This window comes from Amblyomma mixtum, chromosome 3 (assembly GCF_055824585.1).
Source record: "Amblyomma mixtum isolate Tamu chromosome 3, ASM5582458v1, whole genome shotgun sequence".
In the NCBI taxonomy this organism is placed as follows: Eukaryota; Metazoa; Arthropoda; class Arachnida; order Ixodida; family Ixodidae; genus Amblyomma; species Amblyomma mixtum.
This window is the reverse complement of record NC_143014.1, coordinates 156,457,392-156,477,425: the sequence shown is the minus strand read 5'-3', so window position 1 is coordinate 156,477,425 and position 20,034 is coordinate 156,457,392. Positions and strand designations below refer to the sequence as shown.

Below are 20,034 nucleotides of genomic sequence, written 5' to 3'. Positions count from 1 at the left end.
AGCAACGCTTGTGGAGGGCGAGGGATTTTCCCAATTGACCTTAATAGAACCTACCAGCAGGTCTTTATGGTGGGCAGCTCCTGGAAGCTACTGACGTTAAACACGCACAAGGGCTTGTACAGCATGAACCATCTGGCTTTCGTCATTTCGTCTACCCCAAGCATATTTTAAAGAATCATGGACAATACTTGGAAAGGGTTGGAAAGAGCTGGTTGCTATCTTGATGACATTCTGGTCACAGGCTAGACCAAGGAAGAACACTTATGCAATTTGGAAGCCGTCTTATCAAGATTGCTAGAATGAAGTATGCGTATCCGGTGTGAAAAGTGCTCATTTTTTCAATGAGAGCTCCGTTATCTGGGCCATGTCATCAACAGCAATGGTGTTTGCGTGTCCCCTGAAAAGGTATCGGCATAGATTAGTGCAGCTGCTCCAGAACACAAGAAGCAAGTGCAGTCTCTTTCCTTGGAATGGTCAGCTATTACAGTAAGCTTGTTCAACATATGTCGACTTTGGCACACCCATTCTACAAGCTGCTAAAGCAAACAACAGAGTGGACATGGGATGAGTCCTGCCAGGTTGCTTTCAAGGAGATAAAAGCAGCTATGGCTTGTCCTCCCCTCCAGTTCTCGCCCCTTACAATCTGAAGCAACCCCTTGAACTTGCCCGCAACACACCCCAATACCGCATAGGCACGGTTCTTCTGAACAGAATAAATGATCAATTCGACATTATCAAGTACTGAGGAGAATTACTGTCAGATCAAGAAAAAAGCCCTTGCCCTCGTATTCAGTGTAAAAAGTTTAATTTCTACGTCTACGGGAACATTCTTCACTCTCATTATTGACCATAAACCACTGTAAGCGATTTTCAGCCCAAAAATGGGCATCCCTATGCTGGCAGCTGCACTTATGCAGGGGTGGGCGGTTGCGTTGTCAGCCTACGATTACACCCTTGAGTTAAAGAAATCTAGTGACAACATGGAAGCAGATTGTCAACTGCGGTCGCCGCTTGACAGCAGTGAACAGGAATCGGTAGAAGAAACGAGACTTTCCATTTTCTTCATTTTGAAATGCCTCCCATCACAGGCCAAGAGCTTATGAAACAAGGCATGACCTTTTACTGAGCAAGGTACTAGAATTCACAAGTGCTGGCTGGCCGTCGCACATCTGGCTGTCGCTGGGAAGGATTTGAAACCTTTCTTCGACAAGCATTTGGAGCTCGCAGTCCATCAAGGGTGTTTGATGTATGGCATGAGAGTAGTCATGCCTCCGAAACACCAGGACTTCTTTCTCGAGGAACTGCATCAAGGTCACCCTGGTATCTTGAGAATCAAAGAACTCATGAGGAGCTACGTCTGGTGGCAGGCAATTGATCCAGATGTCGAGCAATGCGTAAAGAGATGTCAGGAGTGTCAGCAGCAGTGCAACAAACCAGCGCGAGCTCCACTTCATTCCTGGTCATGGCCTACTTTGCCCTTGCGGAGAGTTCACTTGGACTTCGCTGGACTCTTTAAAAACAAAATGTTACTCGCTGCTGTTCATGCACACTCAAAAATGACGGAAGTCTACGTTGTGTAGAAGACCACGACGGATCACACAATCCAGTGTCTCCAAGACCTGTTCTCCCATTTTGACGTACCAGGGGCCATCGTGACCGACAACGGACAGGCTTCGGTGGTCGTTATATCGTGGGTGCAGCATACCATCCAAACACTAATGGCCTTGTGGAGAGAACAGTACTAGACTGAGCCACTTCCAGCAGTGGCCCCTGCTGTAACGAATAGCCCTCCAAAGAAGCAGCGCTAGCCACATGACAGTGTTTTGCCGTTTATTACATGGTTTCGCGTTTGCAGTTTCTTATTACAGTTACAAGAGTTGTAAGTGTCCTTACATGCATGGAAAAACCTACTCAGCCAAGCAACTGCCCTAAGCTGGTGATAATGCTGAGTAGACGGCGCTATATGCTAGTCGACAGTACTTAGCTAGGAGATGGAGCCTCCCGATCTGCAACGAAATGTCTTGATAATTTACGAATATACCATTGTGGGGCGTCCTACAAATTGCTACTTCGAGATCTGCGTTTCCAACCGTACTTGCCGTTTGGCATCTGCTAAGAACTACAATTATCGAAATTCTCTGCGGCAGCGGTGACATGCTGAAACTCATGGTTGGAGTGGCCTCCTTGTTGAGAGAAAGACGCCACTCGTGAAGACGGTGCTACCTTTTCCTTTGTCATCACCATATCACTGCAGTTGCAAATATGCTATCCTGCGTGCGAGTTTTCCTGGAACTGTATTTATGAACATGAATATCCTTCTTAGTCTGGGTTAAAGTAAAATAAAAAAAAATATTGCTTCTGCTGCATTAGATTTTCGGGGGCATTACTATTGCTGAGTGTGATTTCGGGTTGTTTGCAGGCTGAACCTGCACTTGCCACCAGCCACGGATGTTCCCATCCAGTCTACATGCACTTGAGAGAAGCATATGGTCACTGCAAGCTTGAAATGGAAAATCTGGGAAGAGGCGAAGGTGTCACTGTTAAAGTGCAGTGACAAGCACTCTGAATTCCAGAAGTGTGGAGTGCCTTAGCTGTGTGGGGTTTTAATTGCAGAGGAACTTATCTCACAATCATGTAATATGTGTAGGAAATGCAGTGGTTGATTTTATTTGAGTCAGCCTAATCATGCCAAAGGTTCCAGTGCTTTACTACATAATGTGACTAGGAAATTAAACAAAAAAAACAAATACGCAATTGTGCTGTTGAGTGCCATTATTTGATCAATTCTCAAACTATTCCTTGGGCATGGTAAGTAAACTCATTCAGCAGTGGAGTATGTGGCTGTGAAACTGTTGGTCGAGCTCTTGTATATGGCCTACCCACAGCCTTCCACGCTCACAAGTGGCAGTGCAAGTGATAGTGCCGGACAACCTCTCTTCTCATTAGCTTTCTGTGTTGCCACACTGTCAACCCAGAAAGAGATGAGCTAAATGAGAACATAGTACAGCGTGAGATAATTGGCATGGAAATTCCATGCGTAGCACTCCCCGGCCACTGCCGGGGAGTCATGGGGGAAGTAGGGAATATTGTTACATGGGTTGTCAAAGGCCAGTATGTCGAATTCGGGTGTGTAGGATACTGTGCTGTACAACAAACAAGCGACTGTAACGTAAAAGCGCAGCAAAAATTTGGGGTTTGTCGAAGAAAATTGCTTTGGAAGATGTGACCTTTTCACAGTGCATAGTACGAGTGCTCCGTCACAAGATGCTGGCAGTTCAGATTCATCTTTTTTCAGTGCAGGAATCACAGTTTACAAAAATACTGCTTGACAGCACTTTCATGAGCTGAACAACTGTAAAGTGCCCTTTGTGGGAATTTTCCTTTGGGGTCACGGATGCTTCAGGATTTTACACCGCTTACCATGGAGAAAATCCATCATACAGCTATCGTTGTAAAGGGGCAGTTTACAGCATGCTCCAAACTGAGAGAATTTAGAGAGTCAAAAAGCAATGAAATTACTGCTGTTCCTAATTCCTTGGAATGGAATGGGTATATCTGGACTGCATGACTCTAGGCCGCGGCACCGTCCTTGCAAGTCAAACTACAGACTGTATGATGACAGATCTAAGGAGAATGCTAGCACGGACCCGCACAGGCCACCCGAGAAGAAAGCGATGCCTCCATCACGTGTACGCGGTGTATGCCTCGGAGCATGCTCCTCATGCGCTCGCATCGTGCTGAGTGTCTTGCGTGTAATTTTTTGCGGCTCGCAGTGGGAAGCACATGTATTCTCACCTCCGCCTTCATGGCACTCGAAAGTTAAATGTCACTGTGCTTGGGGACCACTCCGGCATAATGTTAAGATATTTGGTGCCGCTGCAGTAGCTACGTTGCAAGTATCATAGGCCTTACATTTGCTTAACTTCACCACCATTCTTACAGCCGCTTTTGACTCCAGCGACTGACCACTGCGTCATTATACCTTCTATCACAAACGCAGTGAAGCCCACCGACAGGGAACGCAATAGTATACCAGCGCTCCCGCGATAGATATCCCAAAACAAAAATAATTTCCTCGGAGCATTTCGTAAAATCAACGCTAATTCCATGCTAAGTGCAGAATAAAACACGCTAAAGGGGTCATGAGAGTCATGAGACTTGCACAAATTTGACCGAAGTTTAAACAGGTCGTCCTTTGCATGTGTGTGTGCACACACGCGCTTTCTGCACTATATAACGGTGTTCATATTAGGGTTTCTCCTTAGGAAAAAAACTTGGTTAAACGATGCAATGGTTAATCTCTGTGACGTAGCGATCTCATAACAAAAGCTTAGAATTGCGCTCTCGAGGGAAGTTCCAAGACTCTGATGTCAGTAAGGAATGAACCACAGGTTTCAGTGATGTAGTTTCCGTTGTTTTTTTGGCTGTACTGTGCTACTGATAATGACTGTAAAAGTAGTAATCATGACGTTGACCACAGTATTAATAATAATGACCATCATGCGAAGGACAAGGCATTCTTTATGATGGTTGCTGGAGAGGCTTGCCTGACAAGCTAGTCTGATAACGCAGTGTGAACCGTGAAGTGATACACAAAAGTCATGTGCACTCGCAGGCGCATGCGGCACATGCGCACAAGGGAAGGTGTTTAAAGGTGCTGCAAGTTTCGTGCCTCTGAGAGACCCCAAAAGGATTTCTCAAGGGCAGCGCTCTCCCAAAATGCAGTGAGGAAAAGAAAGGTGCAGTAACTTTGTCACACTCTTAGTACACAGCTGAACCCGCGTCGTGTGGGAAGGGATGAAGGAGCTAGAAAGATGGAATGTGGGTTTTAATGTTATGGGGCTCTCACATCGTGCACTGACAGACGCCGCAGCTAGTACAGTGCTCTGACAGCATGCACTGACATTGCACGGCATTTCGTCTCCATTAAAATTCAGCCCCTGCAGCTGGGATTCGATCCTGCTACCGCATGCATAACAGGCCTAAAAAAACGGTGATCACAGAGTTTTTTTAGTGTAGATGTCATGGGTTTAAATTGAGTGTTGGGAAAATTTTAAAATCGTATTTTCTCTTCAATGACTGCGTCTCCTGCTGCCAGACAAAGAAAGAGACATAGAATCGATTTTTACCAAGAACAAAAATTGGATTGAGTTCTCGGTGTCCCTTTAAAGAAGATGACAAAGTTGGAGCATTTCCTTGGCACATGCCCTGCCCTGTACGCACAGCAGTGCACCCTTACCAACCGCTTCCACGGACTCTGTCATCCGTCAGGCACGGAAATGCATCCTATTTCTGGACAGACACCAAGTAACAGCTTTCTGCCTCTTCCTCAAGTTTCTCCACTTCCCCCCACCCACCCACCCACCAGACGGGCTACCTTTTGAAGTGGTGAAGTAATCGCCGATTAAAACTATGACTGTTTTCAGGCTTCTCTGCAGCGCACAGCGCCTAGTGGATGCAGCATGATGTCTTGTACAATGGCTTTTAACGCAGAAAAGCTTGCTTTCAGTGAACAAAACCAGTGCCACTGAAAGGAAAGCTCATGGAACATTTTTTGACAGCATCTAAGACGCATGGCTAGGTGTGGTAAGGCCTGAGAAGGATTTAAGGGTTAAGAAATGTTAAGAAGTGCCGTACAAATTATGGCCAACAAATGCAACATACGTCACCTACACTATTGAACCAGCTGTACTGTCATGACAATCTTGCCCTGTCCGATGTTTTGTGGCTATTGCCATTTAGTCTACTCGTGTCAATGTCAATATGTTTACTTATTTCCTTGTACCCATAGTCTTTCTGCGTACGACTGTATCATAATTCCTGTTATGATTTTATGCTGTCTTGTTTTTTTTCCTACCACAGACGTATTACATGATATGCATGCATTTATGTTTCTCTATGCTGAGCATTGGTCATCTTATAATTCTTTTTTTCTTTGATGTCATACTCCCACTACAAAAAGGAAGTCGGGAACTCTCAAGTTTGTACAGCTTTTTCCCGCCTTTCCTCGCAACATCTTGTTACGGAAACCTTCAAACAGCTCCCTCCTATAGCGACCCGTGCATTCGCCCCTGCTGGAGGCAGCGGAAATTTAAAATACCACCGTCCGTGACATTACCGAGCTTCTCCGCATTTCTCCTGCGCTGTGAGGAGAAGCGTGAACATCAATCAGTGATTACGTCGCCATTTTAAACATTTTAAAACTCTAGGCTACATAGATCTGAATCCTTAAATATCGTGGAATGGTTTAAAGGGGCTCTGAAGGGGTCTTCAGTAAAGGTGGATTCACACTGGCGAGTCGTGGAGGTTGCGCGGCAGGTTTGAATCGATTAGTTGCGCTCGCTTCCCACTTTCCTAGTGCTCTGGAACCGTAACTAATCGACTGAAATCGGTAGCGCGATGTCTGCGACTCGCCGGTGTGAATCCGCCTTGAAGGTGCGGTATGCCTGGAATATTAAAGAATGCCGCTTCACGGATATCCTTCGAGAATTTTTTCATGCGTTTTATGGAAGCCGAATTACATGTATGTGCAGTCAGCATTTGAGTTTCAGCGTTTTCGCGTCTTTCCCTGTCCTCTCGTCACTTTCTGCGCGCTCAAAGGTTGGCGCTCCTCCACCGGCCCCGCCACTAGCGTCGCACGTGGGAATTCCCCGGGGGCGGAGATTCCTGACCTGCCGGAGTGACGCGGCTGAATGGTCGCGGCCACGGCAGCCTTGTGACGTCTGAAATAATCTAGCCATCTCATTACGCAGGTCCGTGGAACGGAGAGCGCGAATATGAAGAAGTCTCCGGAAAGGCCTCGCCAACTTTTGCGCGCTATGGTGGGTTCTCTGCTGCGTGTAAGGGTGTATTATTAATGCGAGAGCATTAGGTGGCTCAGTTGAAGGTCGGCTGTCCTTAAAATCTGTAGGCGAAATCTGTCCGGAATACGTGTCATAGAATAAAAATAAAATTGGGGTCTAGGTGGGAAACGAATTGGGGCCGTCGCGTGCGAGACGGGGACGCTGCCACTCCGCCACGACACTTCGTTGTTTGAAGCTGAATAAAGGCGCGTCTAATGAATGCACACTTCTTAAAAACGTATCTTCGAGATATGTACGGAGGCCTACATGAATAATTATGAGCATGTTAATTACATACGTCGCAATCAAGCGAGTACCAGATTTCATCCGTGCTTGGCGGGCAGTCGTAGCGCCATCATGCGGCACCCACTGAAAACCCCCCTCGCAATGTACGGTGCTGGCCCAGCAGGTGGCGGGCCGCACACAGCTTTTGCATTTAAGTGCACCTCGTAATTTTTTTGGCTTAGGTGTTCGTGGTAACACAATGTACGGATTGAGCGAGTTTACGTACTTTTCCGCAGAAAATAGCGTTCATACCCCCACTCCAACATGGTAACCTCAGCATTAAACGAATTAATGCATACACTCGCAAACTTCAGCGTGGCGGAGTATTTCCGTAGACCGAAATGCTGTCACGTTTAAGTCATGGCACACTGCCAGCTACGAAGCCAAGTCGGCTTTCTTATGGCGTATTGCAACTGGCAATTTGGAGCGTCGCCGTGAATCCGCGAGGGAACACGATCCGTCAACCTCCAATCGGAACTCGGGATCTGCATCCAAATCTCGTTGAAACATGTCCAGTTTCGCGGAACAAGACAACTTGCTCCTGACCACCGATTGAAATACGCCGTTAATCACGCAGAAATCGGCACCCCAGTTGGAGAGAATTCTGAGAAGACCGAGTAGAGACGACTGACTAAAACACGCAATACTAAGCAGAACCGATGCTGTTTCTTGCGGCAACTTTTCAAGTTTAAATTGTCACGTGCCTTCAGCTACACTGGAGCATCTTGTAGCAGTGGAAAGTGCATACTTTCTCCCGAGCAACGACTGGCAGCTCGCTTACAGAAGGAAGGTTCAGCTAAGATATGTAGAGCTTTTAGATGAACTTAAAGCTCAAGCTGTCAACGGCCTTTCGATGAAATAAAAAACCTGGAAAAGTAAGCAAATACGTCAGAGACAATGCTTTTCAGACAACGTCTGCTTCTGTACGGTTCCATGCTGACAAGCCACGTGAAGTGGCAATGCTGCACAACACACTGTGCCTTGTGCATACAGTGTTTCAGAATGCGCGTAGCGCATCGTTGAAGCATATATTATGACCGGAAATTCGGTTTAATTACGAACGCACCGATGCTGCTGTCTGCGCAGCTACCTCGAGCTTGTGATGCGCTTTAGGCCAGCTTTGGTGCCCATAGGAACAACAGTTGCGCAGTCCTCACGCCAACGCTGCATGATGTGAATCTAATGCGAGACTTGCAGCTAGTTGAAGACTCCGAGCAGCGGAGGAGGTGAAGCCGTGCGGCGGGCTGTAGTCAACTCACCGGCGAGTCACGCGGACGGGCTCCAGTGGCTGGGGTCGACGGACGGGGCTTTGCCGACATACGCCCGCAGTACGCTGACCATGTGACGTACGCACTAGTGTGACATCTGCAGTGTACGAAAAACTCTGCCAAGACATGCGCAGCTGCCCGGGCTTACTTCTGGCAAAAAGAGGCTCGCTATAAAGAAGGCCGCCAGGCCCAGGTCCCGGCATGCCTTCTGCAGTGCAGCCCGAGCTGGCCAAAGCACACCTGCGCGACGAGCGAGCGAAGCGAGCTGTCCCTCGGCGACGCCGTGGAAGGGTGAGGGAAGGGCCTGCTCGTCTAGCGCCGTCGGTGTGCGCGTAACGTGAACCCGCCGGTAAGAGAGCACCCTTAGCACACGCTGGCTGCCCTAGCGGTGGGCGCTGCGTGTGCCTGGCGACGGCGCCACGACCGTCGCGGAGCGATCGCGTCTGGCGAATGTGGCCGTGACGGCGGCTGCTGCTGCATCAGCGATCTCTGGGAGTAGGTGGCCCTTATTAGCCCGGCGCGCTGCATGGCAAACATTTAGACAAAATGAGCATATCAGGTCTCCATATAGCTACAGGCCGATAAGCCGAACGTGACAACGCTCTAGCGGGCAATTCACGAATACGGCTATGAAAAATTACTTATTGCGGGTGAAGTCGAGCTCTGCGAACAACAGGTGGATGGCCACTACAAACCCTGTTCTGCTGCCCGTTTTTTTTTTACTTTGTCCAGCCACACTGGCTGAGGCCATCGGGTGACGCCGATGATTGGAGACGCGCCCACATAGCGAGCACGTGCCGTCCGCAGAGAGCGCCGTCTGTGCACATACCGGCGCAGCAACCATTCATAATACTATCAACCGGCCTGTCGAGCCCGGCGTCATTCGCGCAAAATGTTTAGCTGGAGCGAGCAATAACTATCGGCAGCGTTTTTTTTTTTCAGTGCTGCAGGTTTCGAAAAACGTAGTCGCTCTTAACCGACGTCGTAAACTTTTCTGTATAATCAGCCTTATTTAAAAACGTTTTTCCCCACACCAAGTGACAGCCAGAAAGATTCAATTCTAACCGTGTTACGCCGCCACGGTTGTTTGTTGTATATGAGACGCAGTCCCATTGCTCTAATACATATTTTGGCGGTAGTACCGCCCTCGTTCGTAATAAGCGAGCGTTCGTTGTAACTGCGGTCATTATAAGTGGTCTCGTCTGTATAGATAAAGCATGTCTAGTGGTTTATTTTCTTGTCTGAAAACAGCTACTTTAATTTTCGAAATGAACATTATGCTGTGCTCCATGCGCCTAATTTATGGCAGTTTTCACTGGGATTCACTGTTAACTCGTTACTCCTGGCGTTGTAAAAGCAACGCTCTTTGTCACCCGCGTAAACGACAAACTTATATCAGCGATACTGTTAACGTAGAGGTGCGTCCCAGAATACTAATATTCTGTGCGAATGTTAGTTTTATGGGGTTTAACATCCCAAAGCGACTCAGGCTATGGGGATGCCGTAGTGGAGGGCTCCGGATAACTTCGACCACTTGTGGTTATTTACCGCGCACGGACATCATATCGCACAGCACACGGGCCTCTATAGCTAGCATTTCGCCTCCATCAAAATGCGACCGCTGCGGTCGCGATTAGTCTGGACGAATCGATTTTATATGACACGCACGCACGCACGCACACGCGCGCGCACTAGTTATGCAAAACTATCGATAGTTGAGTCACTATCGAACTATCGATGGTAAAAAAGACTATCAATAGTACTATCGATAGTAGTATCGATAGTACCATCGATAGTACTATCAATAGTTCTATTGATAGTACTATCGATAGCCGCATCTATACTACTTGTTATATATAGTACTATGGATACTATAAAATCAACTACACGTACCCACTGCATCCTAAACTTGGTTTCCCGAGTGTGTGGTACAGAGGTGATGGTATGAGTAACTGACAGGACTCGCCCGTTTCCGGGGCTTACGCGTCACCGAGCTCTGCAGACGTTCCCTACGTAAAGTTGTTGGATAAAATGTTAGCGTGCGAATGTCCTAGTTGCGAAGCATGTGTGCGAAAACCATTTCTGCAGCGGGGAGTGGACAGACTGCCGTATACCAAAAAAGAAAAAAAAACAGAGACAACGATTTTTTATTTGCACTCTATTTGCACAGCAACTTTTGTGCACTTTGTTGCTGAAAAATCAATGGCGAACGATAAGATGTTATACCATAACTCGATCGTGCTTTGAATTCTAACGGTTACGTGAACAATATTCATAAGTAATGCATATCTATGATTTATATATGAATATTGCTCATGCAACCATTAACTTATATAATTCACATATTTTTGCGCGGCGGTCGAATTATGATCGAGGAAAAATTCTAGCGGCCCGCGTACTGTGCGAGGTCAGTGCACGTTAGAGAACCCCAGGCGGTCATTTTCGGAGCCCTTCGTTACGGCGTCCCTTATAGCTTTAGTCGCCTTGGGACGTTAAACTCCCATAAAACACACAAACAAACCATATATTTATCTCACAATATTTTAAATTCAATGATAGTGCCAGTCATGAAGCGCAAAAGTAACTGTGAGGGCACGGCAGGACTACGATACTTCGACAGTCACGTACGAATTGCACTCGTATAACTACCAGCCTGTTGTAAAATTAATACTGTTGTAAGACAGTATTAGCTTCCAACGTGACTTGCTAGCAGTAGGAAACTGGTGTGAAAAATGGCAAATGTCTTTAAATATTGCTAAGTGTAACGTCATGCATTTCCATAGATGCTCCAACTTAATACCACATAGCTACTTTATCTGCGGTTCTCGATTACATGCTACTAAAGCATACAAATATCTTGGATTACACCTGTCTGACGATCTTACGTGGTCAACGCACATCAACAACATCACTGCAGCATCCAGTCGATCCCTTGGCTATCTTCAACGCTCAATGAAGTTTTTGTGCTGGTTACCTTGGGGGTTTCCCCTAAACATTTGACCAACACAGTTCCCACTTCGAGTTATTGATCAATTCGCTCTCGCCCTACCATAAGATGGGCCCCGTATCGCTCTCCGCGGTGGATTGCGGAATCCCCTCAACTGAATGTTTTTTAGTGACAACGGATTATTCCTAAGGACTTGCCCTACCATAAGCTTGCCGTCCCGGTTAGCGCAATTGGTAGAGCGACTGCTCCGGTGAAGCGGTGGTCCCGTGTTCGAACCCCGGACCAGGTCGAATTTTTCTTTAACTACGAAGTTTCTGAGAAAGCTATATAGCTTTCCTTTGTAGCTGTATGGCTACGCTCAGGTCGATGTCAATGAGTAATTACTCCCTTATTACAAATCTACTCCACTTTGGGGGTTTCCCCTAAACATTTGATCCTATTACCTTCTACCCATGACTGCATTTTTAATTTCTCCGCCTGCATTGCCAGCCTGTATATAACAGATGTTATCGTAATCGGACGGAAGGATTTTGTGTTCATCTTATCTCATTTCCCTTTATAAATCAAATTCATTTTACTCTGTCTCCAGCTGTGCGGAATTTGCTTATTTGTTGTGACTGTCTCCAATGCTTTTATCAGCGTTTCCTTGCTTCTTGGGCCAAGTTCATTAATCAGCTTAATTGGAATTTTGTCTATCCCCGTGTATGGGGTTTTAGGAATATTTTCTTCCGCCTTTTTCCAGCTAAGACTAGTCAGTTCTAAGCTGTTCTCTATTGTGCTGTCCTGTGTTGCTCCCTCCCTTAAGGAGATTACCCTATTACCGTTGCTAAATGACGCAGATATAACTGACGTAATGTAGTTCACAGCATCGTCTCCCTCTAAACATTTTCCCTCAGCATCTTTAATCTGTTCCTGCTTTCTTTGATTTGTTTTTCCTAACCAGCTTATATGGTTCCAGAATTTTCTTGGCCCCCCTTTATTTGCATCGCGAACTTCAGCCAGCCATTGATCAGAGGACTGCTTTATTTTAGCCAGGACGAGGACCCGAACTTGCTGTTTCTTTTGTCGATAAGATTCCCATTTTTCGCCTATTTCCTCTTCAGATAACTGCGCCCTCTTTGCTTCTCTGTGTTCCCTTGAAGCCGCCCGTCGTTGTTCGATGGCCTCCTTAATTTCCATATTCCACCAGCTTCGTGGCTTCCTCTTTCCTCTCCAGCGGTTTACTCCTTTCTCGTTTCGTTTTTGTAGTGATGAGTAGTTCTGATTATGATCCCACTTTTCCATGGGGCGTTTCTCGGTTGCTTCCTCTATGTCGGCTGCTATTAGCGCTATTTGTTCGTCGTTTAATTTTGCGTTGCCTTTTGGCTTCGCTGCATTTCTCTTTTAACTAGGGCTCCCAACTGTAGACTAATGCGTTTATGATCACTTCCTAGGCTGTACTTCCCCTCTTCGTCTATTTCCATTATTGCGAGCTTGCTATAGATGCCCTGCGGCATTAGACAGTAGTGAATGATTGTCTGCCTGTTAAGGGATTCCCACGTGATTTGTCCCTCACATTTAGTTTCTCTATTGACAATGACTAGGTTGTGCCGCTCACAGAAGTCTAGCATTAACTTCCCATTACAATCTGTGTATCCATCCAGATCCTCGATGTGGTCATTCATGTCTAGAAGCAGAATAATATCAGCACCGTCTCCAAACTGCTTTATATCGTCATTGAGGCACCTAACTAGATTCTTGTTTTCCTGCCTGCATTTGTCCCCGGTCCCTAAATAAACTACCCGTAGACATGTCCTTTTACCAGCAATTGTACCTGATACCCAAACATGTTCTTTTCAAGTTGATTTTATTCTTTCCCCATTTGTTCCTTGATGTATCAGCATACCTACTTCTCCTCCCTTCTTCTCCGTTGTTGTTCTGTTGCACCCTTCCCATACATAGCCATCGATTAAAGGTGGATCTTCTAGATCCCTCAGATGTGTCTCGCATAGAGCGTACACACCTACTTCTTTGTCCTTTAACTGCTGTTCTATTTCTAGTCATTTCGCTCTCTTTCTATTCCCTTGCATGTTTATGTAACTGATCCTGGCGTTAAATTTCTTTTTCGTAGTTTTCTTTCTGGGCCTCCTAGTAGCCATTTTGTTGGGCTCAGCCGCCATTGTTACATCTACTACTTCGCTTCTACCTACCCCTATGCCCTGAGCCACCGTGGACCACCTAAAAAAGCTGCCGCTCGGCCTCCCAGGAGCCAGCCTATCTCTTTTCCTACCCTTCCACTGAAATGGATGCCGTTTCGTCTAAAGTCTCTGCCCAAGCCTGCTCTGTGCACTTCCTTGTTTATGTCTACCACTTCAAAGTCTTTCTCGAGGCTTAACGTCCTTATCTCTCGATTAAGATTCACAACGTCGTTAGCAACCTGTCCATTCCTTCCTTGTACCACCGGCACTGTGCACACCACGATCTGCGCTTGCTGTGCTATCGCCCTTATACCGTCCACTCCCTCAGCTAATCTTTTCAGTACTTGTGCGGAGTCACCATTCAGAACATCATTTAGCCCCGCCGCTACCACTACCAAGTTACGCCTTGCAACATTCTCGGAAAGTTCACTTTTTGTCTCTCTCAGTACCTCGTCCATTGTCTTCCCTGGGAATACCCCGACTGCTACCCGCTTATCACCCTTTACACGCTCCAGTATAGCTCTTTTGCAGCGCCTCATGTTTCATATTTGAAAGGCTGTGCGTTAAAAAGACGTTCACAGGAAAAAGGATAGAGACGACAGGAAAGAAGCGCATGTTTGAGTCACTAGCGATAAGCACTAGCATACTCTGCACCAAGGACGCACTGCCACCACCACCACCAAACTGATGTAACTTTAGTGCGCCAGTATCGCGGTGCAACAAACGAACGTGCAGGGGGCCCGTGCTAGCCACAGGAACGGGAAGCTGCAGAGCGACCGGCACGTGGTACCACAATGACGCGAATTTACGCTACCTCCATCTTTCTTTGTTTAGCTTCGTTATTTCATCACGCACAGCTTTGAGATGTGAGGAGCTTGGAGGGGAATGCCGCTGGAAATGTACCGTGCTTTTTCTTTTAAGCATGAAATGCTTTTAGCTCTCGTTGTCGGCAGTGTGGTGACGTCACGCCGAGACCGAAAGCCAACATCCGGGCACTGAATTCCACTCATCCGGGCACTGAAACGAGAACATCCGGGCACCGTATGAGATCCAACGACATTTAACGAGACTCTTTAAGCCCTGCGCCGGTAGCTTTGCGCCGAACGGGTGGTGGCGTTCCTCCCTTCGTGCACTGTGCGGTTCGGGTGTCCACCGCGCCATTTCCTTTCCTCAAAAAGCGTTGCGTTCAAAGGGCAAGGCATCGCGCCGAACGGGTGGTGGCGTTCCGTGGACTGCCTGGCAGCGCTACAACACGCTGTCGCGTTCCACTCCTAAAGGCGAAGCTTAAGCGTCATTAATTAGCAGTTAATTAGCATTTAGCCATTATCAGTAATTAGTCACTTATTACTGATTTGTCATTACTTCGTCGTCAATTATGTGTGACGTAATCCAGCGGTTATCTTGCCAGCGGTTAACCAGCGGTTATCTTGCCTTCGCATTACATGCCCTGCCCAAGCCCACTTCCGAAGTTCCTCTTGATTTCGACTAGGATATCATTAACGCGCGTTTGTTCTCTCACCCACTCCGCCCGCTTCTGATCTCTTAACGTTACACCTATCATTTTTCTTTCCATAGCTCGCTGCGTTGTCCTTAACTTAAGCTGAACCCTCTTTGTTAGCCTCCACGTTTGTGCCAAATTGGTGAATACAGGTAAGATACAGCTGTTGTATATTTTTCTCTTGAGGGATATTGGTAAACTGCCATTCATGATCTGAGAGAACCTGCCATATGCGCTCCATCCTATTCTTATTTCTCTATTTATTTCCCTCTCATGATCCGGATCAGCTGTCACTACCTGCCCTAAATAGACATATTCTCTTACTACTTCCAGCACCTGGCTACCAATTGCGAACTGCTGTTCCCTTGCAAGGCTGTTGAAAATTACTTTGGTTCTTTGCATGTTAATTTTTAGCCCCACCGTTTTGCTCTGCCTGTCTAATTCATTGATCATGCTGTGCAGTTCATGTCCTGAGTGACTTAGCAAGGCAATGTCATCAGCGAATCGCTAATTACTCAGGTATTCTCCATTAACTCTTATCCCCAACTGTTCCCATTTCAGGCCCCGGAATACCTCCTGTAAACAGGCAGTGAAATCATAGGCGAGATCGTGTCACCGTGCCTGACATCTTTCCTTATTGGAATTTTATTGCTGACTTTATGGAGAATTATGGTAGCTGTGCAATCGTTATAAATATCTTCCAATATTTTCACATAACGCTCTTCTACACCCTGATTCTGCAATGCCTGCATGACTGCTGAGGTTTCTACTGAGTCGAATGCTTTCTCGTAATCAATGAATGCTATATATAGGGGCTGGTTATATTCGCGCATTTCTCTATCATCTGATTGATTGCATGAATATGGTTTATTGTCGCGTATCCTTTACGAAAGCCTGCCTGGTCATTTGGTTGATTGAAGTCTAAGGTTTTCCTTACCCTACTAGCGATTACCTTAGTAAATACCTTGTAGGCAACAGGCAATAAGCTGATCGGTCTGTAATTCTTCAAGTCCTTGACGTCTCCTTTGTTATGAATTTAGATAATGTTAACGTTTTTCCAACTCTACGTACGCTCGAGGTCACAAGGCATTGCGCATACAGGGTGGCTAGTTTTTCGAGCACAATCTCTCCTCCATCCTTCAACAAATCTGCTGTTATCTGATCCTCACCAGCTGATTTCCCCTTCTGCATTGCTCCTACGGCTTTTATTTCCTCCTTCGTTACTGGCGGGATGTCCCATTGCTGTGCTCTACTGCCTCTCTCGGTAACATTCTGATTGCAATCGCTACTGTATAGATAACTCTTCGGCTGCTTTAACTGTCTTATCCATATTGCTAATGACATTGCCCTCTTTGTCTCTTAACGCATATATCTGGTTTTTACCTATGCCTAGTTTTCTCTTCACTGCTTACCTCCGCTCTTTAGAGCATGCTTGATTTTCTCCATGTTAAACTTCCTGATGTCGGCAACCTTGCGTTTATTGATTAACTTCGACTGCTCTGCTAGTTCTATTCTATCTATGGAGTTAGACGTCCTCATGCTTTGCCGTTTCTTAATCAGATCTTTAGTCTCCTGAGATAGCTTCCCGGTATCCTGTCGAACCATCCTACCGCCTACTTCTACGGCGCACTCCGTTATGATATCTGTGAGACAATTTTTCATTGAACATTACGGTCGTCATCTTCAGTTAAAGCGGAAAATCTGTTCTGCAGCGAAATCCTGAATTCCTTTACTTTCCGTCTTAATGCTAACCCGTTAATAGACTTCCGCTTCACTAATTTCCTGCGTTCCCTTTTCAAATCTAAGCTAATGCGAGACCTTACCATTCTGTGGTCGCTACAACGGACCTTTCCGAGGACCTCCACATCCTCTACGATGCCAGGCTGAGCGCACAGTATGAAGTCTATTTCATTTTTAGTCTCACCATTGGGGCTCTTCCACGTCCACTTCCTGTTGGCTCGTTTGCGAAAGAAGGTATTCATGATCCGTAAATTATTTATATCTGTGAACTCTACTAATAACTCTCCCCTGCTATTTATAGAACCTATGCCATAGTCACCTACCGCCTGGTCTCCAGCTTGCTTCTTGCCTACCTTCGCATTGAAATCGCCCATCAGTGCAGTGTGCTGTAATTTTACTTTGGTCATCGCCGATTCCACGTCTTCATAGAAGGTTTCCCCCGCCGCGGTGGCTCAGTGGTTACGGCGCTCGGCTGCTGACCCGAAAGACGCGGGTTTGATCCCGGCCGCGGCGGCTGAATTTCGATGAAGGCGAAATTCTAGAGGCCCGTGTGCTGTGCGATGTCAGTGCACGTTAAAGAACCCCAGGTGGTCGAAATTTCCGGAGCCTTCACTACGGCGTCCCTCATAGCCTGAGTTGCTTTGGGACGTTAAACCCAAATAAACCAAACCTAAACCGATCATAGAAGGTTTCAACGATCTGGTCATCATGGCTTGATGTAGGCGCGTAGGCCTGAACCACCTTCAGCGTACCTTTTATTAAGACTAATTACGATAGCTGTCACCCTCTCGTTAATGCTATAAAACTCCTCTATGTTGCCAGCTATATCCTGACTGATGAGGAATCCCACGCCTAGTTTTCGTCTGTCTGCTAATCCACGTGCCCGCCCTTTAGTACTGTATACGCCTAAGCTGTCCTCCTATATCTTCACTAATACATATGAAATCCCAATTAATAGCCGCTAATTACTTTAGCAGCACTGCTAAACTAGCCTCGCTGGATAAGGTTCTTACGTCGCGCCAAAATACATGCTCTTTCGAGAAGCTTGCAGGCAAAGCAAGCTCTCCAGAGCACGTAACTCGTCGAAAAAATTACGAGGAACTTTAGCAGCTAAAGTGGTGAAAGGCGAAAGCCTGAGTGCTGCATTGTGCTACGCGATTGTTCACTTCACATTCTGTTGGTGCATTAATTAACTGCCAATTAATGACGCTTAAGCTTCGCCTAGAGGAGTGGAACGCGATAGCGTGTTGTAGCGCTACCAGGCGGTCCACGGAACACCACCGCCCGTTCGGCGCGATGCGTTGCCCTTTGAATGCAACGCTTTTTGAGGAAAGGTTCTACGCCTTGCTCATCGGTAAATTGGTTTTTGAGGAAAGGAAATGTATCTGTCTCTCATATCTCGGTGGACACCTAAACCTCGCCTTAATGGGAAGGGAGGAAGATGGGAGTGAACGAAGACACCGTATTCACTAGACGCGCCTTTGTTCATTCCAAACCATCGAGCTGGCATGGCGGAGTGGTAGCGTGCTCGTCTCGCACACTAGAGACCGGGGTTCGATTCCCGAGCTCTGCCAATTTCCTACTCGGTTTTATTTATTTATCTGGTCTGACTGGGAAGGTTAATTAGGCTAATTGGCTAAGTCCCACTAACTTGGAGCATCACCATACGATCCCTTTAATTGGTTGCATGGTTAGTAGCCAAAGTGCAATTGGCCCCGTTCGAAATTCGCGCACTGTGACGTCACGACCGTTTCGACCAATTGAAAAGCGTGACATTTCTGTTGACAACTTCTGCTTACAACGATGAGGCATTAAAGGCTTCCGCCTTAAAATAGCCAAAATTTGTTGGGTCACAGCGCCGAGGGTAACCGCATTTCCAAAATTATGAAAACTGATATCGATATTAATTGCGGTGGGCTACACGCCTCTCAATAATTAAGAATCCTAACAGTAATCGTTAAAAGTTAACTAGTCAGTATTAACCAGCCTGCTAGTTAGCACGTCTTAGGTGTATTCTGATGTACTACACGGTTGACAATGCTGTGCCGAGAAAAAGCGCTCTTCTTACTCAAAGAGCCTATATTTAAAAACTGTGTAAAGTCTTAGGTGAGACACCCTGTGTGTGTGTGTGTGGGGGGGGGGGGGAGGTGTTGCGAGAGCATGAAGTACTTTACTGCTTAAAAGAGTATATAGCGAAGTATACGTTTCGTTACAGGAAACATTTTTTATTTCACTCGGCGTTTCGATCGGAGGTCCGATCTTTTTCAAGTCTTGAAATCGGTCCTACGATGGAAACTTCGACTGAAATAAAAATGTTTCCTTTAACGAAGCTTATACTTCTCTCTCTCTCTCTCTCTCTCTCTCTATATATATATATATATATATATATATATATATATATATATCACCGGCGGCAGGTGGTTGTTTTTTCTTCTGCTTTTCTAATCAGTTATCTTTAAACGATAACATATTCAGTAATATACTAAATTGATCAACACCACAAAATAAATAACTTAAAAAAAATCCCCTGTGCCCCTTGGTTTCTGTGGCTGTTGGCTTCTGTCATATTTATAACGAGCCCCTCATCCCCTTCCCTTGTTTGCTTAATTGCTTAGCGAGGGCCTCGATTCTGGCAGCCTTGACGCCTTAGGAAGCATAAGAGGGTTCTCACGCAGCTTCCACCCTCTCCGTTCGATGACGTTCTACGTCACACCTGCGGTAACTCAGGACGTTCTACGTCCGCCGCTTGTGAACATGGGTGGCGCTGATGAACACTCTCAAGGTTAGGTTACTTGTAAACATAAATACCCCCGAAAGCAGAAGAATTGACAGCCGTCGCCGTAGCTCAGAGGTAGAGCACCAGACGCGTAATTCGGAGGTCGTGGGTTCGGATCCCACCGGCGGCAGGTGGTTGTTTTTTCTTCTGCTTTTCTAATCAGTTATCTTTAAACGATAACATATTCAGTAATATTCTAAATTGATCAACACCACAAAATAAATAACTTAAAAAAAATCCCCTGTGCCCCTTGGTTTCTGTGGCTGTTGGCTTCTGTCATATTTATAACGAGCCCCTCATCCCCTTCCCTTGTTTGCTTAATTGCTTAGCGAGGGCCTCGATTCTGGCAGCCTTGACGCCTTAGGAAGCATAAGAGGGTTCTCACGCAGCTTCCACCCTCTCCGTTCGATGACGTTCTACGTCACACCTGCGGTAACTCAGGACGTTCTACGTCCGCCGCTTGTGAACATGGGTGGCGCTGATGAACACTCTCAAGGTTAG

General features: G+C 46.4%; 2 protein-coding genes across 3 annotated transcripts in view; one reads left to right on the top strand and one right to left on the bottom strand.

Moving 5' to 3' along the window:
- LOC149352463 (histone-lysine N-methyltransferase SMYD3-like) overlaps positions 1–2,754 on the top strand; it is a 48,365-nt gene extending 45,611 nt beyond the window's left edge. Inside the window, exon 12 of the mRNA XM_089581638.1 lies at positions 2,420–2,754. Within this exon, the coding sequence (XP_089437764.1) occupies positions 2,420–2,554 (135 nt within the window). The 3' untranslated portion in view covers positions 2,555–2,754. The remainder of the gene's footprint in view (positions 1–2,419) is intronic.
- The window catches only part of sws (patatin like phospholipase domain containing sws), a 153,488-nt gene extending 144,838 nt beyond the window's left edge, over positions 1–8,650 (bottom strand). Inside the window, exon 1 of one of the 2 annotated variants that reach the window (XM_089581632.1) lies at positions 8,387–8,650. In XM_089581632.1, the coding sequence (XP_089437758.1) occupies positions 8,387–8,446 (60 nt within the window). In that variant the 5' untranslated portion in view covers positions 8,447–8,650. The remainder of the gene's footprint in view (positions 1–8,386) is intronic. The other variant, XM_089581634.1, reaches the window with a different exon arrangement.
- Between the last annotated feature and the right edge of the window lie 11,384 nt (positions 8,651–20,034).